This window comes from Anser cygnoides, chromosome 4 (assembly GCF_040182565.1).
Source record: "Anser cygnoides isolate HZ-2024a breed goose chromosome 4, Taihu_goose_T2T_genome, whole genome shotgun sequence".
Taxonomy (NCBI): Eukaryota; Metazoa; Chordata; class Aves; order Anseriformes; family Anatidae; genus Anser; species Anser cygnoides.
The window spans coordinates 8,704,273-8,730,830 of NC_089876.1; the positions used below are offsets into that span (position 1 = coordinate 8,704,273).

The 26,558-nt window shown below is 48.3% G+C and overlaps 1 protein-coding gene across 1 annotated transcript; it reads right to left on the bottom strand.

Moving 5' to 3' along the window:
* Nucleotides 1-1,165: 1,165 nt before the first annotated feature.
* LOC106033328 (multiple epidermal growth factor-like domains protein 9) lies at nucleotides 1,166-25,032 on the bottom strand. Its single transcript, XM_066995595.1, has 9 exons — nucleotides 24,370-25,032; nucleotides 20,074-20,472; nucleotides 18,634-18,769; nucleotides 9,410-9,498; nucleotides 8,011-8,074; nucleotides 7,228-7,316; nucleotides 6,231-6,343; nucleotides 5,140-5,296; nucleotides 1,166-2,628 (listed from the first exon to the last, which is right to left on the bottom strand). The coding sequence occupies exons 1-9, from the start codon at nucleotides 24,422-24,424 to the stop codon at nucleotides 2,477-2,479; spliced, it is 1,254 nt and encodes a 417-aa protein (XP_066851696.1). The 5' UTR covers nucleotides 24,425-25,032; the 3' UTR covers nucleotides 1,166-2,476.
* Nucleotides 25,033-26,558: the final 1,526 nt, after the last annotated feature.

Consider the following 26,558-nt stretch of genomic DNA (forward strand, 5'->3'; position numbering starts at 1 on the left):
TCTTAGTTATTTAAGAGATTGCTAATTCTTTGTTGGGGAAAAAAAGTTTTCGCAGCTTTTTAAAAATTTTTAAATTATTTTTCGTCAAGTATATGATCTGCAAGTATGGTTTGGCAGTGAGAGAACTGGATGTTCTTCTTTCATAGTGATAAGTTAGTTGCACTTCAGGATTTCCTAAGAGACGCGCTGGAAATAATACTTAAAGCTTATGTGGAACTGGCGATGATTGTGCTTTGGCTTGTTTCCACGGCATCGCTTATCATATAAATATTGACACTTTTTGCAGTCCAGTTTTTCCTGTTACAGTGCTGTTTTCTGTTACTCCTAATTTTGCAGACTTGCACTATCTCGAGCTGCAGTCACGCAGTCCCACCAGGCCTGGGCTCAGTTGGCTGTCACTGCTGCCGTCCCTGTTGGGCCAGGTTTGAATTCAACTGCGCTTTTCCTTTTCAGCCAGACTTTAGTTTGGGTCTGGTTTGCCTTGTGGGTGAAATCTCCGTGTGTGCCAGCAGCTGTCTGTCTTTAGGAGCACACCAAAAAGCGTGCTTTGGATTACTGTTCTGCTGAGATAACCTGGTACTGTGCTATCACATCTGCACCCTTTTGTTGCTCCTGGGGAAAGCCCTGATGGCCATGCGCACCCCATCCCCGAGCTCTTGGGGCTGGAGAACAGAAGAGGGTTGTAGGCATCATATCCCGCAGCCCCTGTGGACCACAGCACATAAGCCATGAGGAGGAGACCCCATCATGGGGGAGACCCAGGTGGTCACTGCTGCCATTTCCTAGAGCTGGGGAAGCCCTGAGGGAGATCGGATTTCAAGCAAGTAGCTGGGAGTGAGGAGGAGAGCAGGAGAAGGGGCTGAAGAGTGAAGACAGGAGGTAACCAAGAGTAACCATTTCTCTCTCTTCATTGAGAAATGGGTCTTGGGAGCAGGTGGACAAAAACGAGGTTGAGGGATGGTTCTAGGGCAGAAAGGGGCTTGGGCAATCCTCAGGGGAAGGATAACGAGGTGGGATGGGATTGAGCTTGGTGTATGGTTTAGAGATACTGTCCCTGCTGATCCAGGTGACAGGGTTGCTGTCTGCATTCCTGCTGCCCACAAAGAATGACACCTCTCTTCCAGTTCATTTACTCATCTGACATAGCCAAAAGAGAGCAGAGAAGTGATTTTTTTTTCTTTTTATTAAAAAGCACAGGAACCTCCCCTGGGGTGAGGAGAATGAGCAGGGGAGGGCAGCAGCCACTTAACCCCCTGCCAGCTGCGTTCCTTCAGCTGACTGCTGCTGCCTTAGCCCAGGGAAAAGACTGAAGTGAGAAGTAACACCTGCTGCCACCTCCACGCACACTCATTTCAAAGCCTTGCTCTTTTAATAGTAAGTACTGCTTTTACTGGGGCTCTCAGAGCTGATGAAGCACGGCATGTCACAGCTGGCTGTTCGGTGCAGGGTTTTGCAGTGCACCTGGTCTGTGAATGAATTTCACTCTAGGAGAAGGGAGGCAACAAGGGGAGAAGGGAGCTGTTGAAGCTGACCCCATTACAGCTGATGGGCGTTTCTGACTGCCTGCTGGGCTGCAGAGATCAAATGGCAATGAGGACAAGGTGCAGAACGCAAAATGTAATGAGAAAGAACATAATAGGGAAAATACAGCAGACACCAGTTTTAAAAAGAGAAGAGGTAGCCAGCCACACAACACCTACAAGACTTTGAATTGTTGCTGTAAAATACAAATCACATTTGTGTAGCCAGCTGGGATGGTCACTTGGGCTGCCTGCACCAGAGACAGTTTGGTGTCAGGAGTTGCACCCCAAAGGACTTTGTGCAGTTTCATGTCTTACCTGTGTGGCTTGGCTAAGAAAGAAAATTTCTGTGAGGTTTGCCCAAAGTTTGTCATTGCTTCTGTAAGATGAAGCGCTGCATTAGAAACTGCAGCAGGAAACAGAAGGGGTGTATTTGTCCAGGAATCAACCATTAGTTCTGTTGCATGTGTTTTCCCACAGCTGAGAGGAAGGGGAAAGCTTTGGGATCCTTTTCCTAATTTTGTCCTTCCTTAAAGTAATGGTAAAGTTTTGAGAAAGGTAAATAAGTAAATACATGTGCATATTCTTTAAAGGAATACATTCATCTTAGTTCCTGCTTATGGGGAAACAATTGTGCTGTGGAAACCTTGATAACTGGAGCAGTCAGTCTTTGCTCAGGTTGTTGAGCTGACTGCTGAAAGGTGGAGTTTGGCTTTCTCCTCTCTAAAGAAAAGGAGAAAACTTTGTAAGTGAAACCCAGAATTAAAGGGGGAGACTTGTGCTGTTCAGCCTGTTTTCAAACATCACTCAGCTGAACTGATTAGCACAAGTAGTCACAGCTGAAAATTATTTGATTTGTATTTCTCTGCACTTATTTTGGCTATATAGAAATGGGTTGGTGATTGTTAAACATTTTCACATATGCAGACACGTGCTTGCCATTAGCAATTCCTCCGCTACCAGCCAGCATACACCGGCTCTGTGTGCTCCATCACGCCGTAGGTTGTGTGCCACCCCGAGTTTCTTGGTAGCAGCAGGGACTTCAAAGAGTTCTTGCTAGAGTCATGCCTCCTTTTCAGTATTATCACAAAGATGGTAAGGATTCCACCTGGAACATAATTATGGTTAATTTTCAGATGAGAAGAGAAAAGTGTCAGGTGAGCTTTGTTCTAGTGTTTTCTGACTGCTGTATTATCTTACAGTAAATGAAGTTTTTTCTCCTCCTATGCTTGGGCACAAAAAAGATTTGGCTAGCTGTAACAACTCAGCTTTAGCATTTCAGCTTTACTCTGAAAGCCACAGAGAATGGCAGCGGGTTTTAATGAAATAACTGTTACTTGTTTTTCTATTCCTCATTACTCTCTGCTCTGTGGCACTGTCATTACCCACCTGGCATCCTATCAATGCAGACTTGTTGCACTTGTGCCACCCCTCTGAAAGACCTTGTTGAGAGATGCATTTGCTCCGTGCAGTGCTTATAATGAAGCATAAGAAGTAACTGACCTAGATTAACTTTGAGTCTAGACTGAGATCAGGACTGTCAGAAAAAATTACTTTTAGGTTGGGCATAGACATGGAAATAATTGGCAAATCTCAAGTACTGTGACATTTTTTTTGTTTGTTTCTGGCATAAGCATAATCAAGGAAAACTGATCTTAACAGAAGAGCACAAATCTGTCGCTGTGATGCAATATGTCCAGACAAATACATCCAAATTTAGGTTGTGTGAGCAGACAAGCTCACTGTAAACAATTGATCTGTTAGCCCAGCCGTGAAATGCTCGCAGGTTCGAGCCTGGGCTGTTTCTTTTGCCCCTATTCTTAGCAAACACTTTGCCATGCAGGACTTGACTAAGGAATGTTGTTCTGTGACCCTCAGCCTCGTTTGTCAGAAACTCTGGTTAATTGGACATTGTTCCTGCATGGGTAGGCTTTTCATGTGTTTCATTTTAATCTACTTTTTCTAATTAATACTTGCTTCAGATGGCATCTGTCTGGGCAGATTTTTGGACCGTAGCCTGGCACAGCAGAATCCAGGCTCCCGAGGTGCGGGAGCTGTCGTGTGGTTCCAAGTCCCAGCTGAGAAGGACCCTCGTCCACTCCTACTGGGGAGGAGCCCCATAGCTCCTCAGGCCTCTGCTGCCCTTTTCACAGGCTCACAGGATGGCCAAGGCTGGCAGGGACCTCTGGGGCCTTCTGCTCCGAGCCCTGCCCCAGCAGGGCCACCCCGAGCAGGGGGCCCAGCCCCAGGCCAGGCGGCTCCTGGAGATCCCCACGGAGCCCCCACAGCCCCTGGGCAGTGTCCCTGCATAGTAAAGCGATTTTCTCCTCCTTATATCCATGTAGTCCTCATGTGCCAAGAGAGGACTTTGATAGGAGCAGCTAATGCTGCTTTGTTGTTGAAGCTCTGCTCTTTTTTGTTCGTAGCAGGGTGTAATGCATCTGCTTGATCTCTCCTCTGCCTTTTAACAGCAGTGAGCCACACTGGAGGATGTGTGTTCAGAAGGCACATAACTGTTGGGCTTCAAGCACAGAAACTCAGGGGTAGGTGGCTTTCATGCCGTAGGCTACCAGGAGGCGATGAAAACACCGTGGCAAAAAAGCTGGTAGAGGAAGCAGCATTTAACATGGGGATTTCTTTTCACGTCCCTGCACACAGATCAGCCTCAGCTTAAACATCCCTCTTCCAGCTTGCTCTGCTTGATCTTTTCACAATCAGTAACAGTTGTTCAATTTGCATCACAAAGTTTGGGGGAAAGTTTAATCAGAGGTAACAATTGATTTAAAACTACACAACTCTTATTTTTTCCCTTTGTTAAGATTGCAAATGCCTACTCATCATTGTGGGACAAACATTCCTGGTGTAGCTCCCTCATGGAGCACTCATCCACCTGCTGGCTTCCTGCCTGGCTCCCCTCGAACGAGCTAATTACAGCAGGTGCCTGTTTTCCATGCCACTGCCTGCTTCCCCCAGTCACTGCACTGAATGGATGGTCTTTGACTGGAAAAATACCACAGGAGCAGAGGGGATGCTTTTAGGAAACCTGAAGTCTCGTACATGGGAGGAAATCATCCATTTTCCTACGTCGGGGCAGCCAAAATATTCCTGTTTTGGAGGCTCTACGCACTGCTGCTTCCCAAGGACAAACAACAAACATTCCTTATCTCACTAGCTGTACATCCCTACTTAATATTCAGCAATATCCCTGCTTACAAACGGGGAAAGGACTACCATTTGCATAGAGAGCAGTACATGAAAATGAGAAGTTGTGCAGGGTGAGAAGCCCGTGTTAAAGGGTGGCTCATGCATTTAAACCACATTCAGCCTGTTCACCACGTTACTGCAGTCTGGTTCCAGCACTGACTTCATATTTGTGACACCGTAGGTCACTGTGCTATAAGGCTATGGGGAAATTAAGGAATATGGGGCAGTGGGATGGCTTTGAGCTCCGCAGCTACTTTTGATGGCAACAGAAGGCACACCAGCTCACTGCTTCCTTTCAAAGGGATGAGCAACCACAGAAAGACCTTTACTAGAAACCCAGGTTTCAGGAACTGTAACACACACCACCCAGAGCCTATTGCTGGCACAACCCGAGGCCAGAGGAGACAATGCTCACCTGCGGAGAGAAGGGCCAGGAGGACGATGGCCAGCGGCGCCAGCTGGCAGGAGCTGCCCACCTTGTAGAGGAAGGCCTCCATGCAGTACTGCGGCTCTGTGCTGCCCGCGGGGCAGAAGGCATCGGGAGGGCACTTGGTTGGTTTCACGTCCGGGCTCTAACCAAGAGAAAAAGCAAGTTCCTTAGCAGCAGCGGCCAGCAGGGAAAGCAGCAGTAGGGTAAGCATTGCCTCTGCCCCCATGCACAACACGATGAGAGCTTCTGGGCCTGGGGCACGCTGTGAAAACCTGCTTTATAAGGTACTCACTGCCCTGCTGTCTCAGAAGGGAGACTAGAAGTGACTCGAGCTCCCACATGGAGCCCTTGGTGGACACAAACTGGGGCAGAGGCAGAACGAGCAGCCAGCCACCTGAAACTGCAGCATCACCAGCATCAGGTGCTGGTGGTGCTGCTGCTTCTCCTCTCCTTGCCCTCGGGAGCTGAGGTGGAGCCACCTGTGTGCCTGCCTAGCAGGTGACTGCACCCCTCTGTCCACCAAAGGGGTGTCAGCTGTGGTGCCTACGGGCTTTTGTGTGTGTGGGCTGCGGGCTGTGCTGATACCAAGGGGGTTGGGGCAAGGGCTGCCCCCTCCCCACCAGCAGGCAGTGCTGCAAACAGCTGGGAGACACCAACACCATCCTGACTGGTATTGACGGTGAGTGTGAATGGGTGGTGCACTTCAGCACTGGGAATAAAAAATAAAAAATGAACCTGCTGTCATTCATCTCAGCCTGCCAGGCCCTGTGGTGTTACTTAGAGTAGGGTGAAGAGAGAAGGTGACATTATACAGCCAGTCCAGAGGCCAAACAGCCTAGTTAATGGATACCCCATCCTCTGACTGTCCCCTGACAGCCCACCGAGGCCAGGCAGCTCCAAGGGTGGAACAAAGCCAGGCTCCTGGTGTCATAATTGCAACCGGCTCCCTCTGTCAGGGCTCTATCTGTATTTAAGAAAAGGAAATAGGCTCAGCTAATAACGGTGTTAATTAAAAGTGCATTAGCTCGTCACAGGACATTTGTATTTGTTAAGCCAGGCTGCCAAAAGAGACTCACGGGGCAGTAGTGGTTCTCTGGGCACAGGTCACAGCTCTCCTGGCCCTGCAGCAATTGGTATTCTCCTGGCTCGCAGAGCTTGCACGCGGTGTCACCGGGACCTTTGAACATACCTAAGTAGCAAACAAGCACAAAATTAAGATCTGGGACTAGACCCTGGGGCCTTTGCAAATTGCATATGGATGAGTTTGCTTTCAAAGCCACGAGGAGAAAGAGCATGAAATACTTGATGTGCATGACAAAAGCTGAGCCTGGACTTTGGTCCTTGCTGGGTGGCAAAGGGGCAGGGAAGGGAGAATAAATGCAGGGAAAGGGACCAAATGACACCTGGTTTCAGATCTGGAAGCAGTACGTTTTAGTAGGAGTACGGTGGGAGCTGGGTTCAGCGTTGAGCTGCAGCTTTAAAGCAGAGGGAAGGTTGGAGCTGGAGGTCAGCAGCATTTCATCCCCTCTAATTTGGGATTCAAACACCTTTTGCAGCTGTTTGAAACTTGCCAAGCAGAGTTCAACACACAGCTCAGTTTCCTAAGCTCTGAGGGAATGACAGGTCAGGAAAGTCACGGGTCTCAGAGCGATTAATGCTGCTTTGCATGATTAAAGCGTCTGTGACTGCAGCATCCCCGGTGCTCCCTCCATGGTGCAGGCTGGCAGCAGCGCTCTGCAGCCCAGCATTAACCACGGGAGCAGGAAGATTTGGCACAGCACATCCTGGCACACCAGCAAGGGCCAAAAAAAAGACACCCCCCCCCCCCCCCCCCCCCCCCCCAGCACCTTTCCATCGCTGCAGCAGCAGCTCTTTGCTCCACAGACATCAGCTGGGGCACTCATGATGGCAGGGAGAAATGCCCTCTGGGTCAAAGGACAAAAGTTTTGGGAAGAAATCCTCCCTTCTGCTGCTGAAGTCACGCACGACCTGCTTCCTTGCACTGCCCAAAGCCATGCAATGCACCAAAGTTGTTCACCACCTGTGACCGCAGCCCTCCACCGCGCTACCCACCTGCCTGGCACGGCGCGCACGCCTCGGCTGCCTCACGCAGAGCCTCGTGCCCACCGGGACAGGCCAGACATGCCGTGCAGCTGGAGGTGCTGGGGAGAGGAATGGAGCAAGACAACACCATATGACCAGCGCTTTGAGATCAAGCCGACCCACCGACACCTGCGTTTATATGAACATGCAGCCAGGGGCTGAGTTCTCTGGCTACCAGCTTTTGCCATTCTGTAGGCAGCTGTGGTTCTCTCTCCAATGTGGTTTCCCCCGTATGTCTAATTAGGGTCGGGCACATGATGGCATTTCTGTCTTCTCCTTGGTTGCTTGTTTGCATGAGACAAGTCAGAACTCGGCGTCCCAGCTGTTGCTGCTCCCTAGCAAACTCGGGTGGAGCTGCTCGATGGGTGCTGAAGGGATTTAGGAGCAACAGACCCACCGTGCAGCTACATAAGCCCCAGAGTCCATTCCTGTGGGAATTTACTCAAAGTTCAGCCAAGATCTGCTGCGGCACATGGGACAAGTGAGCACAAGGTGACATGGGCTCATCCGCTTTTGCTACAAAACCTGCACCCAACTGATCCCAGGACACACAAGCCCACTCGTTCTTCACTCTGGGTAACACAGCTGTCAGGATGTTCCCCCCATCATACAACCCCTCTCTCACCACTGCTCAGTACCAGCTGGGAGCCACGGGGATGCCCCTCTGGCCAGCACTTTGGCTTTCAGAGCTCAGTGGCTGCTACCAGATATGCCACCGCTCCCAGTCCCCAAGGTCATGCAGGGATTTCTTACTTGCAAAATGATCCAGGCAGGCAAGGCAGACAAAAAGCTGCATTTTGCTGGGAGTTAAAATAACCTGGAAGAGAAGACACAGCAAGTTTTCAGGATCTTTCCTCCACCATCCCTGTCCCCACATTGTCAGACAGTTGCTCATCTCCACATTACACACAAAGAAATGAGGGCGGTGAGGCCCTGACACAGGCTGCCCAGAGAAGCTGTGGATGCCCCATCCCTGGGGGCGCCCAAGGCCAGGCTGGATGGGGCTTTGGGCAGCCTGGGCTGGTGGGAGGTGTCCTTGCCCATGGCAGGGGGGTGGAAACTGAATGGGCTTTGAAGTCCCTTCCAACCCAAGCCATTCTGTGATTCTGTGAAATGGACTCCCCCCAGCACGGTAGGGAGGAGGACAGGAGGCACAGAAACAAGTTCTGTGGGCTACAGATGAGCAGGAAGAAAGCAAAGCCTCCTCCCTCACCCTGCAAGGAAAATGCATCTTTTAAAACCGACAACTGCATGATATGGGGGCCACGTTCATGGACTCCTCCTGTGGTCTAGCACACTGAACAATTTGCCAAGTGAAGGCAGTGACATACTGCACCATTGTCACCAATGACAGTCTCCAACTGCTGCCTAAAACGCTTTTTTCCTCCCAAACTCCCCAAATGATAGCCAAGATTGAGGTGTGAGATGAGAAGTTTTGTGCACGGATTTTCAAGAAACCACTTGTGCATGTAGAAGGAGCTCTTAATTTGTATACCGAATAGCTGCTGCGCTGCATGTGTTAATTAGGCTTTTGCATAAGTAAATGCTGGCCCCTTCTGAACGTGTTGTCACGCTGTCTGCGAACATGCTGTACCAGGCTCGTGTTGCATACGTCCAGGTACTAAAAGGAGCTTGCTGAAAACCCAGCTTGTGATGTCTGGGAGGTAAGGGGAGTGTCACATTTAATATTCAAACTGCAGGAGACAGCCTAACAAAACAAAACAGAACAAAAAAACAACAACAAAAAAAAGAACGAACACCACATCGCAATGTTTTAGACTATTTTTTTCTGTTGAAAATAGGAGAAACGCTTTCCTTTCTTGACTCCCCCTTGCCCCTTGTGCTATAACCAAATTTCATAAAATTTATTTCCTGGCTTTCAGGAATAGGCTTTCCTTGCAGTATTAGTATTAGCTTGTTGAAAACAGGAACATGACTTGGTCTGAGACCTGTTTTTTTTTCCTTTTTAATAAAAACATCGATAACAGTACGAGACGAGATCTGCTATTCTATTTTTGGCCTGAACAAAATAACCTGTTTATTCTTCAGTGCTTTTAAGTTACCTGGTAATTGCATCTGGCCCCACAAAAGAGCCTTGCACAGCCTGATGCGAGCTCATCTGGGCTGAATACGAACCAAACCCAAACTTTACCTTTCTGGCACGCTCTGCAGGCTGCAGCCCCAGACTCGTTCGCGTAATGGCCGGGCGGGCAGGGGGAGCACGCGGTGCTCCTCGTGGCGCTGGGGGGAACCGAGCAGAGGTTAGCATGATTTTCACTCATTGGGGCTCCTCTCTGCTTGAAACAGTGGAGCACGGCTCTTTTTTTCCCCACTAACAAGTCTAGAAGTAGGGAAATTTCAATGAGGGAGTTCAGGCAGAAAAATAACAACCTGAAATTGCCTGAATGGTAAGGGTCCAGGGATAAAAAAATCAACTATTATTAATACTAGCTATACGGAAATATCTTTATACCACCTGTAGGGAAAGGTTCTGATTCTGAGTTCTGGGCCTTGAAATATAAATTTTAGCCAGGCTTTAAAAAAAAAAAAAGGGTTTAGAGTCAGGCTCAAATCCACACTCCAGGCAGGTTGGTCTGAATTGGGAAGGTGCTTGATGGTGTTCAGCTCCCATTGTCTGTTTTAAGAGGAGCTGCTCCACTGCTGAGAGGTCACAGAGTCGAAAAGGGAGCTCAACCACAAGCACCGGTGTGTGGGAGTCCTGACCTTAAACAACAGGGACTGTGGGAACAGGGATATAACACATCAAGGCCTCCGGGAGTGATTCAAAGATCATAAATCCAATTTCTTTAAGTGATTTATTCTTTATTGACGGCGCCGGATGCACGGGGGATCTTTCCGCCTATCGTGCATCCCGAAGTGAAAAGCCGTCCCAAATTTATACATTACAGTGATTAATATTTTATTAACGCCTATACATATTCATTATCTAACCCCGCCTACTCTCGCTTCTCATGCTAATCAGTTTTTTGTGTCCTGCGCCTGCGCAGATCCTCTCAGTGGTCTTGGGCAGGGGTCGTCGAGCTGTGGTCGGTGGTCTCAGAGAGGAAGGCCATAAGTCTTCCTCACAGTGTACTTTTCACCCTTGGTCAGGATTCTGCTGAATTAGCTTTCTTCCTAACCGCAAGGACTGTTTTTTCTTCGAATCTTCTGCTCATTATTTCTTATCTTGGATTCCAATGTCTTGTTCGAGATATATTGCCCGTATGTCCTATTTTGAGATACATTGTCCGTACATCTGCTTCCTGCCCTACACCTAATGTTCTGTTCTCCTTTAATAGTTTCATTCTTAACCCTTTCTTATCTGGAATCGCCTCAGCTTCCCTAATCAATCCCCCCTTTTCTTTTCCCCATGCAAATTCTTTTGCATTGCATGCCCTTATCATTAGCAGTATCGCAGTGACATACATACAAATATTCCTACTACCAATAACATAACCAGATCATTAAAAACTTGTTCTAACTATTGAAAGTTGGGTAACCATGAAGTTAACTTAAAACTCCTAATCCTGTTCCTAGCATTCCAGTTAAGTCTCTTTGTGTTCTGCCCCTGAGGTGTACTTGCTTTTGTGACCATATTGTCCAGCCTTCTAATGATGTCTTCAGGAAAGGAGAACAGGCTGGTTGAACTGCTGAGATGTTAATTTGTATTAGCAATTCAACACGCTTGAGAGACCATTCTGGATTAAATAACAATTGTTGTTGGCCTGTGTTCCTTACTACATATGGGCCTGTTTCATAAATTTTGGGTTCCAGCTTGACTGGGGCTTGGGCATAGGTTGTAGGGGAAGGAAGTGCAATAGGGGGTCTCACTGTCGTAGGAAGTATAGCATATATTGTAAAATTTATCATGAGGCTCTCGCCTTCCTTGATCTCGAGCTTTTGACCACTATTAGTCCAAAAACAGTTAACTGCTACAGTCTGTGTTAATATAAAATTATACCAACAATCTAATTTACCTGGGCGGATACAACCTTCTTGTTGGCCACTTTTGGAAGTCGGTTTTACTAAAATCCCCGTTGCTTTCTCGTGGGCTGTTCCATTAATCATTCGGCACCCTATTTCAATTTCGTCCCCTACAGTTCTTTGGTGTATCCACCCTTCCCCTAAATTTTGCCATTCTGATAATGCATGTAAATGATCACCATTTGTTCGCCAAATAACCACAACTGCTAACTTTCCATTAATGTTCTTATCCTCCGTGGTTACGGCTTCAGACCAAGGCCACCCACCATTCTCTATCATCATAGAAGCACCTTCCAATTCTTGAATCACAATTACAACTATAAGCCACAGAAATAAAACAATTCTGTTAACTAAATTTCTGCTAACTACATTACTAAATACTCCTGACCATAGTGTCTTCATTTTGCTTGACTGAACTTTAGTTTCAGTTCACCGTCACCCAGCGTTACTTTCCAGGGGGCTTTTGGAGCTTTCTTCACTCTCGAATAATGGATCCAGGCCGTTTGCTCCTTAATCTTGATGGCGGTATGTGTTGTCAGCAGCACCTGGTATGGTCCCGTCCACTTTTCTTCCAAAGGGCGACCTGCAAATGCTTTTACATACACATAATCCCCAGGTTTAAAGGGGTGGATTGGTTGGTCCAGCCCTCTAGCCCTGGTTCCTGAGACAACTTTAGATATTTGATCCAACTGTTTTTGGAGTCCTATTAAATAATTATACAAGTATCCCGACCCCAGTTGCGTCAGGTCCTCCCCGCTGAACAAAAACTGATAGGGTCTTCCGTATAATATTTCAAAAGAGCTTAGATTTTCCTTTGTCCGTGGTTTTACTCTAATTCTAAGTAAAGCCAAAGGGAGAGACTGAGGCCATGATAAATTAGTCTCTTGTCCTATTTTGGCTATTTGTTGTTTGATTAGATGATTCATCTTTTCCACTTGTCCGCTTGCCTGTGGTCTGTAAGGGGTATGGAGTTGCCAGTCTACCCCTAAGACCTTACTTACTTCTTGAACTATTTGCGCACAAAAATGAGAGCCTCTATCCGAGGACATTGCTGCCGGAATTCCGAAACGCGGTATTATCTCATTCAGTAAAACCTTAACCACTTCTCTTGCCTTGTTGGTTCGACAGGGAAAAGCCTCCGGCCACCCGGAAAAAGTATCTGTCAAAACCAACAAGTATCGATACCCCCCTTTTCTTGGCAGTTCTGAAAAATCTATCTGCCATTGTTGTCCTGGATAGTTTCCTTTACTGATTATTCCGAACTTTACCCTATTTTCTGTATTAGGGTTATGATGCAAACAAATACTGCATTGCTGGGTTACTTGTTTTACCGTAGTATACAGATTTCTTCCCACCAAGACTCGACTCAGATTTTTATATAAGGTGTCTGCTCCCCAGTGAGTCTTATTATGTTCTGCCATGACCATAGGCCATATTAAATTAGAGGGTAGTACAACCCTATTATCTTTCAGGTATACCCATCCATCACTCCTTGCTTTTCCTCCCAGGTCCCCAATTAACTTTTGATCTTCCTGTGTGTACCTAGGTTCCTGTCCTTCACCTAAAGTTTGTATTTTACCGTCTGGTATTAAAGTGAGCGCTTCTGCCTCAGCCAATCCGGCCACCCTTTTTGCTTCTTGGTCAGCCAATCGGTTCCCTACCTCGAAGTCAGCGGTTCCTTTTTGGTGTCCCCGGCAATGTATAACAGCCACCTTCTCTGGGTGCTTTACCGCTTCCAACAACTTCAAAATCTCCTCAGCATATTTTATTTGTTTTCCTTGGGCCGTTAATAATCCTCGTTCCTTCCAGATAGCCCCATGTGCATGCACCACACCAAATGCATACTTAGAGTCTGTCCAGATATTTACTTTCTTTCCTGCTGCTAGTTCCAATGCCCACGTAAGGGCAATTATTTCTGCTTTCTGAGCAGACGTCCCAGGGGGTAATGGTTTCGACTCAATTACCTGTTGAGTGGTCGTCACCGCATACCCTGCTTTGCGTTGTCCTTGTTTCACAAAGCTGCTTCCATCAGTATACCATGATTCGTCCGCGTCTTCCAAGGGCTCCTCCTTGAGATCTGGTCGGCTAGAATACACAGTTTCCATAGTTTCGATACAATCGTGGACCACTGGCTCGTCAGGAGCGTTACTAAGGAAAGAAGCTGGGTTCACAATGTTAGTAACCACAATTTCTACGTCATCTTGCTCCACCAGTATTGCTTGGTATTTTAAAAATCTTTGAGGGGATAACCAGTGTGCCCCTTTCTGCTCCAAGACTGCCGAGACAGTGTGTGATACCAGCACGGTTATCTTCTGTCCCATAGTGAACTTCTGAGCCTCCTGTATATTCATGATGACAGCGGCCACCGCTCGAAGGCAACCCGGCCAACCTTTACTTACTTCATCCAGTTGTTTAGAGAAGTAGGCCACAGCTCTCCTGTAGGGGCCCAGCTTCTGTGCCAGCACCCCCAGAGCCATCCCTTGTCTCTCATAGGAGTACAACCAAAAGGGTTTAGACAAGTCCGGTAGACCCAAAGCTGGTGCTCGCATTAACTCCAATTTAAGCTTCTTAAAGGCAGCCCGTGCTTCCCCCATCCAGACCAATTTTGATTGGTTATTCTTGATGAGGTCATATAGGGGTTTTACAATTAGTCCATAATTATTAATCCATAGACGGCACCAACCTGTCATCCCTAGAAAAGTTCGTAATTCCTTAATGGTCTGTGGTTCTGGGGTACGGCAGATAGTTTCTTTCCGTTCTGTTCCTAAATCCCTTTGTCCCCCTGAAATCTCAAACCCCAAGTAAGTTACACGTGACTGAATCAGCTGAGCCTTCTGTTGAGAGACTCGATACCCATTCAAACCCAGAAAATTAAGGAGACTTATCGTCCATTGCATGCAGCTGCTCCTATTCTCAGTGGCTATCAAAAGGTCATCAACGTATTGCAGCAGAACTCCTTCGGTGTTTGGGGCCTCCCAAACCTCAAGCTCTTTTGCTAGTTGATTCCCAAAAATCGTGGGGCTGTTTTTGAATCCCTGCGGCAATACGGTCCAGGTCAATTGAGCCTTTCGTCCTGAGTCTGGATTTTCCCATTCAAAAGCAAAAAGCTTCTGACTTTCTGGGGCTAAAGTCAGGCAGAAGAAGGCATCTTTTAAATCCAGTACGGTAAACCAAACTAAATTATCTTTTAATTTAGTCAGTAATGTGTACGGGTTGGCTACCACAGGGTGTATATCTTCAGTGATCTTATTTATAGCTCTTAAATCCTGCACTAATCTATAGTTCTTCCCATCTGGCTTCTTAATTGGTAGTATAGGAGTATTATATTCAGATTCACACTCAACCAGCAGTCCATGTTTTAAAAACTTATCCACTATCCCCTTAATTCCTTTCCTGTCTTCTAATCTTAGGGGATATTGCTTAATCTTAACTGGCCTTTCCCCTGGCTTTAATCTCACCACTATCGGGGCTGCATTTTTGGCTCGCCCAGGGATGTCAGTAGCCCAGACTCCTGGGTAAACTTGGTCTAAAATCTCCGAAGGTACTTTACCGATGGGGTCTGCTTGTATCAGCGTTAAGCTTAGCGCGGTTATCAGCTTTTCTTCTCTCACCTTTAACCCCACCTTCCCTTTTTCAAAGACAATTTCCGCTTCTAATTGTTCTAGTAAATCTCACCCCAGCAAAGACTTCGGGGATCCTGGTAAATATAAAAACCTATGTATTCCCATCTGTTTCCCTAACTTATATTTTAAAGGCCTTAGGAAAAAGGCTTTCTCGTGCTGGCCTGTAGCTCCTATCACCGTCACAAAATCCTCATCCTCTGGTATCAATTTCTGGTTTAACACAGAATAAGTCACTCCTGTGTCAATTAAAAACTCCACTTCCTGTCCTGATTTCCCTAGCTTAATTTTAACCAGCGGATCTGCTAGGGTAGAATCCCCCGGTCCACTTCATTGGTCGGGAGATACACTAGCTACCATCAACCTGTTCTTCTCCCGTTGTTTCGGACATTCCCTTCTCCAATGACCCACTTCCCTACAATATGCACACTGATTCGGTCTCAGGGGAGGCTTTACTGACCTTCCCCTTATCCCATTCCCTCTTCCTTTTCCCCGAAAAGGTTCTTCTTGCCTCTGTAAGGCCGCAACAGTTGCCGCAGCAATAGCCCTACCCAGCCTTTGTTTCTCATTCCCTTCTCGATTCCTAAATACCCTCCATGCCTCTTCCACCAGCCTTTCTAAATCTCTCACATCCGGCTCCTTCATTTTCTGAAGCTTCCGCCTTATATCGTCCGCAGACTGACCCAAGAACAATGATACTAGCTGGACTTTACCTTCCTCAGAAGAGGGGTCTATCGTTGTAAATTTTTGCATTGCTGTCCTTAGTCGATCGAGAAATTCTGACGGGGTCTCAGTTTGCCCCTGTTTTATGGTATATAACCTAGACCAGTTTACAGACTTTGGTATCGCACTTTCCAAGGCGATCCTAATCCATTCCTGATATCTTTTTAATAACCTATAATCACCCTCATCATTATAGTCCCAGTTTGGGTCCACTCTGGGCACATATACCTCCACAGTTCCAGGTAAAACTCCTGACGTTACCTGGGTCTGTACTTGAGTTTGTGCATTCTTAATTACCAGTTGCTTTTCCAGTTTCCGATAATGCTGCCAGCATTATCTCTATATCTTTCCAATCGGGATCTAAATTCTTTACAATCAGCTCAAACCTCCGGGCCACTGATTCTGGATCATCCCGGTATCCTTTCACAGCTTCCTTCCATGAATCTAACTCAGCAGTTGTGAAAGGTACTTTTATCCGAGCTGGTCCGTTAGCCCCCATAGCCTGTCGTAACGGGGCTTGAATAATGGGCCCGACCTTACTTCGGGTTCGAGCCGTGATTGGGGTAAAGTCTCCATTCCCCCAACTCTCATTTTTCTTATCTATTCTGCCGTTTCCTGAGCTCGCCCCCACGTCTCGTTCTGTTATCTGGGGTGGGAGGACATAATCCTCCATTCTCTCCTCTGACTCATTCAATTTCAAACATCTCTGCCCGATACTGCACGCCGAACAACATCTTTTCATTTTTCCTGCCCCTTCCTTCTTCATATCCTTTTCTATTGCCAGGATCAAAGGATCCTGTGGGGCTAAGTTAATTCCACACTCCTTCTGCCATTCCGGGTGGTTTCTCAAAGTGAAAAACATATCTGCGTATGACACCTCATCCCACTTTCCTTCTCTCCTTAGAAACAACATTAACTGTAGTAAAGTATTATAATTTAAGGTTCCATTCAGTGGCCATTTTTCCTCACAATCCAACTTATAAAGTGGCCACCATTGATTACAATATTTTATCAACATTTTCTTATTTTCAGTTCCACCGGGGGATCCCCCTATATCTTTCCAATGACTCAAGATACATCCCAACGGGCTTTTCTTTGGAATCCCACTACTCTGCTGCCCCCCCATGTTACAGTTCAGAATGTTTCTTGTTACACAATACAAGCCGGCAGCTTTCCACAATAACACCAAGATCCTAGTAACGTTATAAAGAGTATAATCAAAATCCCAAAGACAATAGCCAAGGTCAAGTTCCACATTTAAACACAACGTAATACCAACCTCGCATGCAAAGGTTACTTGTTTCCCAACAGCAACTGAGTGCTTTCCAAAAAACCGAATGCCGTCCTGCAGAAAACTTTTACTTTCTGACTTACAGACGACCCCAATTGACCGGTCAACCAAATAAACCAAAATAAAGAATATAATCACTTACAATGATGGGGTCCGTGTCTGCCTCCGCAGTGATCCGTTGAGTCGAGGAGTCCCTCCGGGAAATCCCGGGGGTACCCTAGGGAGTCCTGTTCCCAGCGGGTCCTGCGGTCCGACAGAGAAGAAGTCCCATCTGGGTCGCCAGATTGATTCAAAGATCATAAATCCAATTTCTTTAAGTGATTTATTCTTTATTGACGGCGCCGGATGCACGGGGGATCTTTCCGCCTATCGTGCATCCCGAAGTGAAAAGCCGTCCCAAATTTATACATTACAGTGATTAATATTTTATTAACGCCTATACATATTCATTATCTAACCCCGCCTACTCTCGCTTCTCATGCTAATCAGTTTTTTGTGTCCTGCGCCTGCGCAGATCCTCTCAGTGGTCTTGGGCAGGGGTCGTCGAGCTGTGGTCGGTGGTCTCAGAGAGGAAGGCCATAAGTCTTCCTCACAGTGTACTTTTCACCCTTGGTCAGGATTCTGCTGAATTAGCTTTCTTCCTAACCGCAAGGACTGTTTTTTCTTCGAATCTTCTGCTCATTATTTCTTATCTTGGATTCCAATGTCTTGTTCGAGATATATTGCCCGTATGTCCTATTTTGAGATACATTGTCCGTACATCTGCTTCCTGCCCTACACCTAATGTTCTGTTCTCCTTTAATAGTTTCATTCTTAACCCTTTCTTATCTGGAATCGCCTCAGCTTCCCTAATCAGGAGGACGGGAAGGAAAATGGAAAAGGCAGAGAAGGAGGAAATCTGGTGCATGCATCACAGATAGAGCCAAATCCCCAACAACGAGCATGTGGGCTTAAGAATTTGTTAACGTACCCGGGGATGCTTTGGAGGAAAACAAGGACATGCTCTTTAATCCCTTTGGAAACCTCAGGGCTGAGCAAGATTTGTGGAGGAAAAAAAGGAAGCAAATACTTGGCTTAAACCAAACCAGTACAGGGCTCTGTGTCAGCCAGAGCCGCTTGCGGCCTGGGGACAGTGGGAGAACTCCCAGTACCACAAAAACTGGAAGCAATGCCACTGGGGCTGCCACGGCTCCCTCCCTGCTCTTCCCCTCCTCCTTTCAGCCACCTTTCCAAAGGCCTGGGACAGATCCGCTCCCTGCAGGCCGCCTGTACCCCCGAGGGGCTAGAAGTGGCCGCAGGCCGGGCCAGGCCGCAGCAGAGGGCCAGGCCCCAGGCCTGTTACATGATCCCTTGGAGGAAGGGAAACGTAGTGTGAGGAAGGAGTTGTGCAAAGCACAGGAATGAAGCTGTTTGCCTGAGGCACCCAAGAGAAAAGCACCACGTCCGTGCTAAAGATCCCCCCACCTAAGTCCCAGACGTTGTCCCTAACTCATGGCAGACCTCCATTCCCCCTAACGCTTCTGAAACATGAGGGGCCACCAGAGAGCTGGACACCGAGAAGCCCTCCGCACAAGCACACCACCACCAGAGGCTCCTGGTAAGAAAGCTTTAGCAGCACTAAGCGGGGCCACTGGGAAACAACCCCCGCAGCCCTTTCCCATAGCCCACGGGAAGAGTTTTGGCAGGCTGGGAAGGGTTTTGAGGGAGGAGGCGCCCACTCCATGCCACCAGCCTCGTCGACCACCCTGGGTCACCTACTTGGCATAGTGTCCCCGCGGACACGGCAGGCACCTCTGCTGTCCCCACGCGGGCTGGTAGTGCCCCACCGGGCAGGGAACGCAGGCACCGGCGTCCGTGCACGAGCCCCCCGTGCAGCACGAGCAGCTCCAGGCGTCTGAAAGGGACAGAGGGGTGAGGATCAGGACTGTGAGACTCAACTGCAACACCCAGTACAGCCCCTGGGCTTGTCAGCACGGGGCACGGCAATGAATGCATGTGTTTGGATCCAGCTCCTCCAGCAGGACGATCTTAGGGGGTAGAAAATGGTAATATTAATGCTAGTGATGCTGCTGTGCTCCATTAGTGATCAGGAGAACAGACATAAGACAATGGTCTCAATTCTGTCAGCGTGGACTTCTGATGAGAAGACCAAGACTGCTTTTTCCTCTTTCGGTTTGAGGGGAGAGGAGGGTTTTCCTCGTTTCCCACCACCACACAAAAAGGAAAAAACACACTTCCTTTTGATTCCTTAACAAATTTACATTTGCGGGAAGCAGAACTGAAGCAGAAAACCCCGAGAGCAGAGAATCTGCCGTAAGTAGAAACAGCTTTTCTTTGAGCACAGGCAAGGCAGTATTCCCACCAGACATAAGCTCCAGCAGTCTTTGCTCCACAAAACAAATCTGAGCTACGCAGAACAGTCGTGTGGGATTTGCTGTAACGGCACACGTCAGATCCACCATCCCACTTCTTGCAGCAACCAGTCCTTGGCACTGCAGGGATAAAGCACGGGCAAGACAAAGCCCTGCAGAGGCACATCCTGCACGCAAGGGTGATGGGAATTGCCTCCTGTCCTCTGCAGATTTACCCTAGAGCATCAGGTCTGCTCAGTCCTCTCTTTGAAAGAGCCCAGCAGTGGGAAAAGTGCATGGCTTGCATTTTAGGGTTTGTTTTGCTTTTTTTTTTAAATATATATATATTTTTTGGGGGGGTGGGGGGGCATTGAAAAAGCAAACACCTTGCAACATGTAAAGAACTTCTGAATAAAGTAACGTCATGCACTCTTTACTGCAACAGAGGTTGCCTGGGTGGTTTCTCAAGCCCAAGGGAAAAGGCTGTTTCTGTAGTAGGGATTCATTCCCATTCAACCACTTGAGAGTCTGAGAAAAGTTTGAGACTTTTCTTGTATTTGGCCCTGCATGTCAAAAAAAGCATCCTCCTGCTGGTAAATGAGGTTGTCCTTGTGTTACACTTCGTGGTTGCAATCCCACCACTTCTCCATCCTGCTGGGGAAACACTGGGAAGACCAACAGCACAAGGCCAGCCGTGTCCACATCTTTAACTTCAGAAAGATACAACAAGTTCACTCCCATGCCTGCTCCCCATCCAAGCCCCCAACACCACGTGCTGCTCTCACCTCTCTTGACCACTCACTTTTCCACCTAGCACAGGAGAGCTGGGGCAAGCACAAACTCTTACCATCGCTGGGAAATGTCCCTGGGGAGCAAGGGGCACATGCCGTCACGTTCACTCTGCTGCAGTTGGAGGGCACAGAGGTGGTGAGGGACGGAGCTGTTGGTGGATCTCCAGGAGACGTGGTGACATCTGGAGGGGTGGCCGAGGCACTGGTGGACGCGTGAGAGGTGGTGACGATCCCAGAGGTGAGCGCGGTCACCGGCAGGGTGGTGGGCAGGGCCGGAGCGAGCGTTGTTGTTCCAGGGTCTGCCGATGGCACAGCTGTGGCCGTGACGAGGTCTGTGGTGGTTGTAACACCACCAGGAGCTGGGGGTGTGGAGGCATGGGTCGTGGTGCCACTGGGAGGCACCGGGGTTGATGAAACAGGGACTTGGGTAGTGGTCAGCTGGCCTAAAGCAATACCTAAGAAAAGGAAAAAGAACATCATTAGTGGTGAAATTACTGTTCTCCCATTAATGTGTAGGCTTCCCATTAGGTTTTTAATAATTGCTTAACCCACAAATCCCTGTTTGACGTCCAGAAACTGCCTTCTGCTATGTTCCATTACAGAGCAATATAGAAGCATCACTGGCAGCGTCTGAGCATCACCAGCACACAAGAGACTTACCAAGCATGGGCGTTAGAGTCCTAGAACCACGGAGATTGGAAAAAACCCATAAGATCATCCAAGTCCCACGTTGAGGTGCTCTGACACTCGTAGATAAGGGGTTGTGAGAATTGCCCAAAACATTTGGTTTTGCTAGGGGCAGCCGCTGAAGACAGCTCTCCCTGAGATCCCCCAGCAATCTGATTTAAGATGCTTGTCAAGTAGCTGCCTGTTTCATCCCATCTTGGTTAAAGGGATCAAGAAAGAAAAGGCATGGGTTTGGGATTTCTTTTATGCTGTTCTGGAGATGCATCTGGCAACCCAAAGGGAACCTGCCCGTGGGCAGAGACTTGCTTTGAGTCCAGAATCCCTCCCCTGTGAGAGCAGTGGTGATTCTTAGCGAAAAAGCCGTAATTTTCAGAGAACCGGGGTATTACTGCGGTTCAAGTTATTTGCTGTAATCCATAATAGACTGAACTGGTGTCTGCTGATGACAGCGATCTCTCAGCACATGACCATGGGAAATGGATGCTTTCCAGTCTCAGAACGGAGGAAAAACCCATAAAGCTAAACAAAAGGGAAGGAGCAGGTCGGTTTTCATTTAGCAGTGCCGTGCTAAGCAAACAAAGCAAAACAAAACCAGCCCATTCATGCCACCACAGCACTCACATCAGCTTGGATCGGGAGTTCAGGGCAGGGATTTCCTCCGCTGAATAACAGCAGCTTCTGAAAACATGCAACTTTGGTAAGGCATCAATCTGCACCTATGGCTGCCCTTTGCTTTTTTCCTCTCACCTGCCCTCTTACGGCAAAGTGCTAATACGTGGTATAGGCAGTTCAAGGGCACACACACTCCTTCCATTCTTTTAATAACACTTGTTAATTACTGGAAGACAGAGGTTCGCAGACGTGTCCAGCCACTCTCTTAGAGGCAGTTGGGAAAAAAAAAGTAGCTCTGAAAGTAAAAGTTTTGTTAAATTGCCAGGAATAGCGATTATAATAAGGCATCAAACTCAGCAGGCAATTAAGCTGTTTCTGGAGTGCGTCACATAAGAGCTGTAAGTTACATCAGTTTTTATTTCAGGACCAAAAGGGTGACTCAGGGCCCAGCAGCGCGTTCCCAGAACTGTCACTCCCCATCACACAAGGTTTGGGCTCCTTCAGCCACCGCAGCAAGGGCGCTGCTGAAATCAGGTGGCCTCCACGGGGAAAACAAAAAGACTATTTTAAGAAGCTGCTTTAGGAGGTTGATGGAGACAAGAGAGCGCAGCTGACACCCGACGGCAAGATGCAGGTGAGGAACAAGAGCTTGGAGGGGCCACACCACACAGTGGTGACAACGTGGTCACCAGGGGGTTGTGGACACATGGGTCGCTGCAAGGTCCTTCCCAAGCCAACTCCTTTGAGCTCTTCTCCTCAAACCTTTGATTTCTCACTCTTTGGGCTGTGTTTGCCCACATGATGCTGGGCACCGTGGGTACTGGTGCTTAGCACTGCCCCAGCATAAACAGCAACACGCAGATGTAGCTGGCTAGCAACACCACTTAGGTTTCTATGGCAAAAACAGGACAGCGAATAAAAGAGTCCTTATGAAGCTGTGATCACAAGGAAACAACCTCTTCAAAGTGCTCCCTCCTAAGCGTATACTGACCGCTTTGTACTCAACATTTCAGAAGACCCAGTCTTCCTACAACTCCTGAGAAAGGCAGCTGTCTGGGCCACTGCCCACGTTTTCTGGCTCTATCTCCCAAAACAGAACCACTGAATTTAACAGTGGTGATTTTTTTTTTCCTTACTTGTTTGTCCAAGATCAACATCCAAGAGACACCAGCACTGGTCTACGCAGCTCTTGGCCATGCTTTGACCAGAGACAGGCGATTCCCCTCCCCTGCCTTAAGGGCTGAAGTCAGTCTGCTTCTCTTTTCTCCTGTCTGGCAGCGAGCCGAGTCAGCCCAAATCTTTATTAAGCTAATCTCAAAGTAAACACTAGGAGTAGTTCGAGGGCACCATAAAGTTCTCCCAGGAAAAGTTCTCAGAAGGACCACAAAGCGTGATCTCCTGCACAGCAGCCTGTCCCAAACGCTCATCTGCCAGAGACTCTGCAGTGGATTTCAGTATTTTGGATTGCACACAGCTAAAGCACTTCTGGTTTTGTTTTTTAAAGGCTAGATATTTTAGTTGAATGTTACTTTCTCATAAGCTTTCGCTGTTTGGTTGGCTCTGCTGTTAAGTGGTGGTACTGTTAAGATGGATTATTTTAGTGAAAGTTGTCTTTTCATTCAGTTACTAGAGTAATCATTAAATAATATTAAATAATTAATAATCATTACAAAACATCAGTAGCCATCAATAGCCTTCAGTGGCCAGCACTTCATAAAGCTGTTTAAACAACTTCCGGAAGAAAAAAGTGGTGATGCTGAAAAAAAAATAGTTTTGAGCATCTAGACCAAAAAAAAAAAAAAAGGTAATGTCTGGTTTTACCAGTTACAGCATCACAGGTATGAAAAAAGCAATATTCAACCAACCTGCTCAGCTCTCCAAACAGTTTTCTCGCCACGCTTACAGTGTCCACATGTTTACAGCAGGGAACAGCAATTCTGCTTTCTATAGACAATTTTTTTTAAGATATTGAATCAACAAAAGTACACGAGGGACATCTTTTTGTGACAACTTGGCATGGTGTTTTATTCAAAAAACCTTGAGGATGTCACGGAAGGACGGTTACTGAACCCTTGATGACAGAGCTAGCCCTTCCTGATTTATTGGACGTGCAACCTCGCTGACCTGCAGGCGCATGGACGCTGGCTGAGAACTCACAAAATGCAGAAATAGGACGGACAGCCCCTTAGTTTTCCTTCCCAGCCTTGCACAACAGCACAGTCTGCTATTTGGGAGGAACTAATCCTTCAAGCCACACGCAACCAAGCCGTAGTTATCTACGTGAAGATAATCTTTGGTGAATTCAACAGCTGAATAACTGGCTTCTGAAACGGTGAGTTTCCCCAATTTAATTTCAAGAGAAGGGCTGCCTGGTGCTCAGATGGGAAGGAGCCAAGGAGCTCTGTGAAACACAAGCCGTTGTGGCAGAGCTGGTGGGCTCCTGCCCCAACAAGGCAGGTGACCGTGGGCCCCCACCAGCCCCGACCACAGCACTGGCGGACTGCAGGAACGGGAAGGTCGCGGGGCAGCACCGTGCCCCAAGGAATTTTCCAAGTTTCACGTGGCCAGACATGCCCTGCAAGAAACCTGGTCTGAAGCCCCAAGCACAGCAAGTTCTGGGGGATCCCACACTGCCAAAGCATCAGTTATAAGAACGCGGTTATTTGACAGTAAAGCAGTACAGGAGGAGGAGAGCAAGGAAAGCAGCAGACAAAGGCACGACTACAAAAATATTCAGACTCTTAAGGAGTCCCAGTTACCAAAAACACCTCATGAAAGTGAACATGCTGGGGCAACCTGTTCCTCTGGGTTTAAGGTAAGGCCATGCAAAGGCCACTGCAACTCCTCAATTTGCAGAGTAACTAGCCCTCCCCCCTCTTTTTTTTTAAAAAAAGCAAGTTTTTATATTTATGCTTTCAGCATTGTGCATCTTTAAAGCCGTTTCCAGCACCTCCCTCTCGCTCTGCCCTCTGCCCACCCTGTGGTGGCAAAGCCCCGCGGTGGTCACGGTGGCACCGTGTGTCACCATGTCACCCAGCCCCAGGAGGCCTCACCTGTCAGACACGCCGTGGCCAAGCTCCAGAGCAGAGGAGAGGGCCAGGCGCTCATTTTTCCCCCGAGGAACAACGGAGCTGGTCGAGGGGCAGGCCCAGCAGCTGATCTCCCACGGCTAACTGCTTATCCCGCCCCGGGTGCGTGCCCAGCGCTGTCAGCTGATGCTGATCATGCGGCTCGGGCAGATCGGCCTCCCCCCGACAAAGGGGGGTTTATATTCGGGGACAGCAGCAGGGCTTGCCGAGGCATTGCTGGCCTCCTCCAGGTGAGATGCAAAGTAAAAGTCGAGCAGACCTGCAGGCCTTCCCCTCTCCTCATGGCGTACAGAAACGCGTCGGGCTAAGGGAAGAGGAACAGGCAGAGCTGTGCCTGGCTGCTGGCCAGGCCCCCGTGATCTCCCTGGAGCAAAACGATTTCATTTTTAGACACCCAGGATTTCCTGCAAGAAGAAAAACAGCCTGGGAAGAACCCCCAGTTCAAAGCAGCTCCCGTTTCAACAGAGATGAGCCACCCTGCAACCAAAGCCCTGCCCTGGTGAGCTCGGAGCACACCAGCACCGCTCACCCCCCAACGTGATGTGTCAGGTTGCCGCCATCAGGATCTAAGTCACTGATCCTGACGATGGTTTTGAGGTGAGGCCCCAACCCGTCTTCCACATGTGTACCAGGGGCTATTCTGCCCACTGTTTGTGCCTCATCTTCCTTCCCTTTTAGTTGTCTGTGCGTCGTTCCCAAGGTAAATCCTACCCACGCTCTTTGCCACGAGATTACAGCCACAGAGACTTGGCTGAAGGAGGCACAACCTGCGTAACTTGGGCCATCGAGCTGCAGCAGCCACCCAGAGCAAAGCACAAGCTGAGCTTTGTGAGCTCTGACCCAAACCCCAAGCGCTCTTCACCAGGGCCCAGGTGGGTTTGCATCACACATAGCCCACACGGCACGTGCTGGGTGTTCTCCCACGTTGTGTAGGCTGGGAGGTTGTGAGAGGGAAGCTTTGGAAGTGGTCACTGTTGGTGCAGTCCCACTGTACAGAGAGGCCCAGAGCCTCTTCAGTGAGGGATTTCTGTGGTACCCGTTCTTCTGCTCCTGACAGGATCTGTAACCAGTGATAGGAGTAGAGGGAATGGCCTTAAGTTGTGCCAGGGGAGGCTCAGCTTGGAAGTTAGGAGACATTTCTTCTCAGAAAGAGCAGTCAGGCATTGGGACAGGTTGCCCTCACCTACAAGCCCTTCCCATGCCCCTCGAAAGCCCCTGCTTAGCTGAGCCCCCTGAGCATGGCAGGAGGGAAGGCAGGTTGCTTCCCTCAGTTGCTTCAACAACCAGGCAAGTTTAAAACGCTCTTCAGACAGGGGCTGACGCAACTTCAGGGCAAGGAAGTACAAATTGGTTAATTTATAAGCTTCTGGCCTGCCCTGGCTGGTCTCCACTGAGATTAAATGCCTCTGCTGGTTGGTTCGCAGGGAATAAATAAAGAACTGCGCCATGGCTGATCAAAAGCAACGCCCCAGGCTGGCACGGGGCCCTCTTCTTGTCAGTTCAGTTGCACTTCCAGAGGTGGTGAACCTTGTGTCCCCAGATGAACCAGGTACTACCCTCACCCTGGGGTTTTCAAGGCTTTGCTGGCTCCTCACAGGGCAGAGGCCGCTGCGGTGGTGTTTCTCCCAGGAACAGGGCCTGCTGCTCAAACAAGCCAGCAGTTTGTGCCCACTGCCACCCGTCACCCAGTGACTGCAAGTCCCTTTGGTGTCAGGTATCCAAGTTACTTATTTGTTTGCAGGCTGCTTGTTTATTAAACAAGAAACCCTGAGCAGGGAGAACACCTCTCAAACATCAGTCAAGTGTGAGCAGCATCGGCTGGCACCGTCCAGGCCACACTGGGATGCACCAGTAAGTGCTGCGGGATGAAGCCCCAGGTGAGGTCCGACCTATAGTGAGGACCATGAAGAGGAGAGGAATGCATGATCTGAGAGTAGACGGACACATCTGTCAGTCTGCAAGTGGTGACTGTCACTGGGTGCACCTCTAAGGTCAGGAATTCTGTGTTAGCTGCTGGCGGATAAGAGCAGAAACATCACTTTATTCTGGTATTCTTCGGCTCTTTCCGTAACTATCCTCCACTTCACAGCCAGTGTCTGAGCCCTAATAGGCACTTGCTCCAGTGCCAAACAATCGTCACACTCCAAGCTACT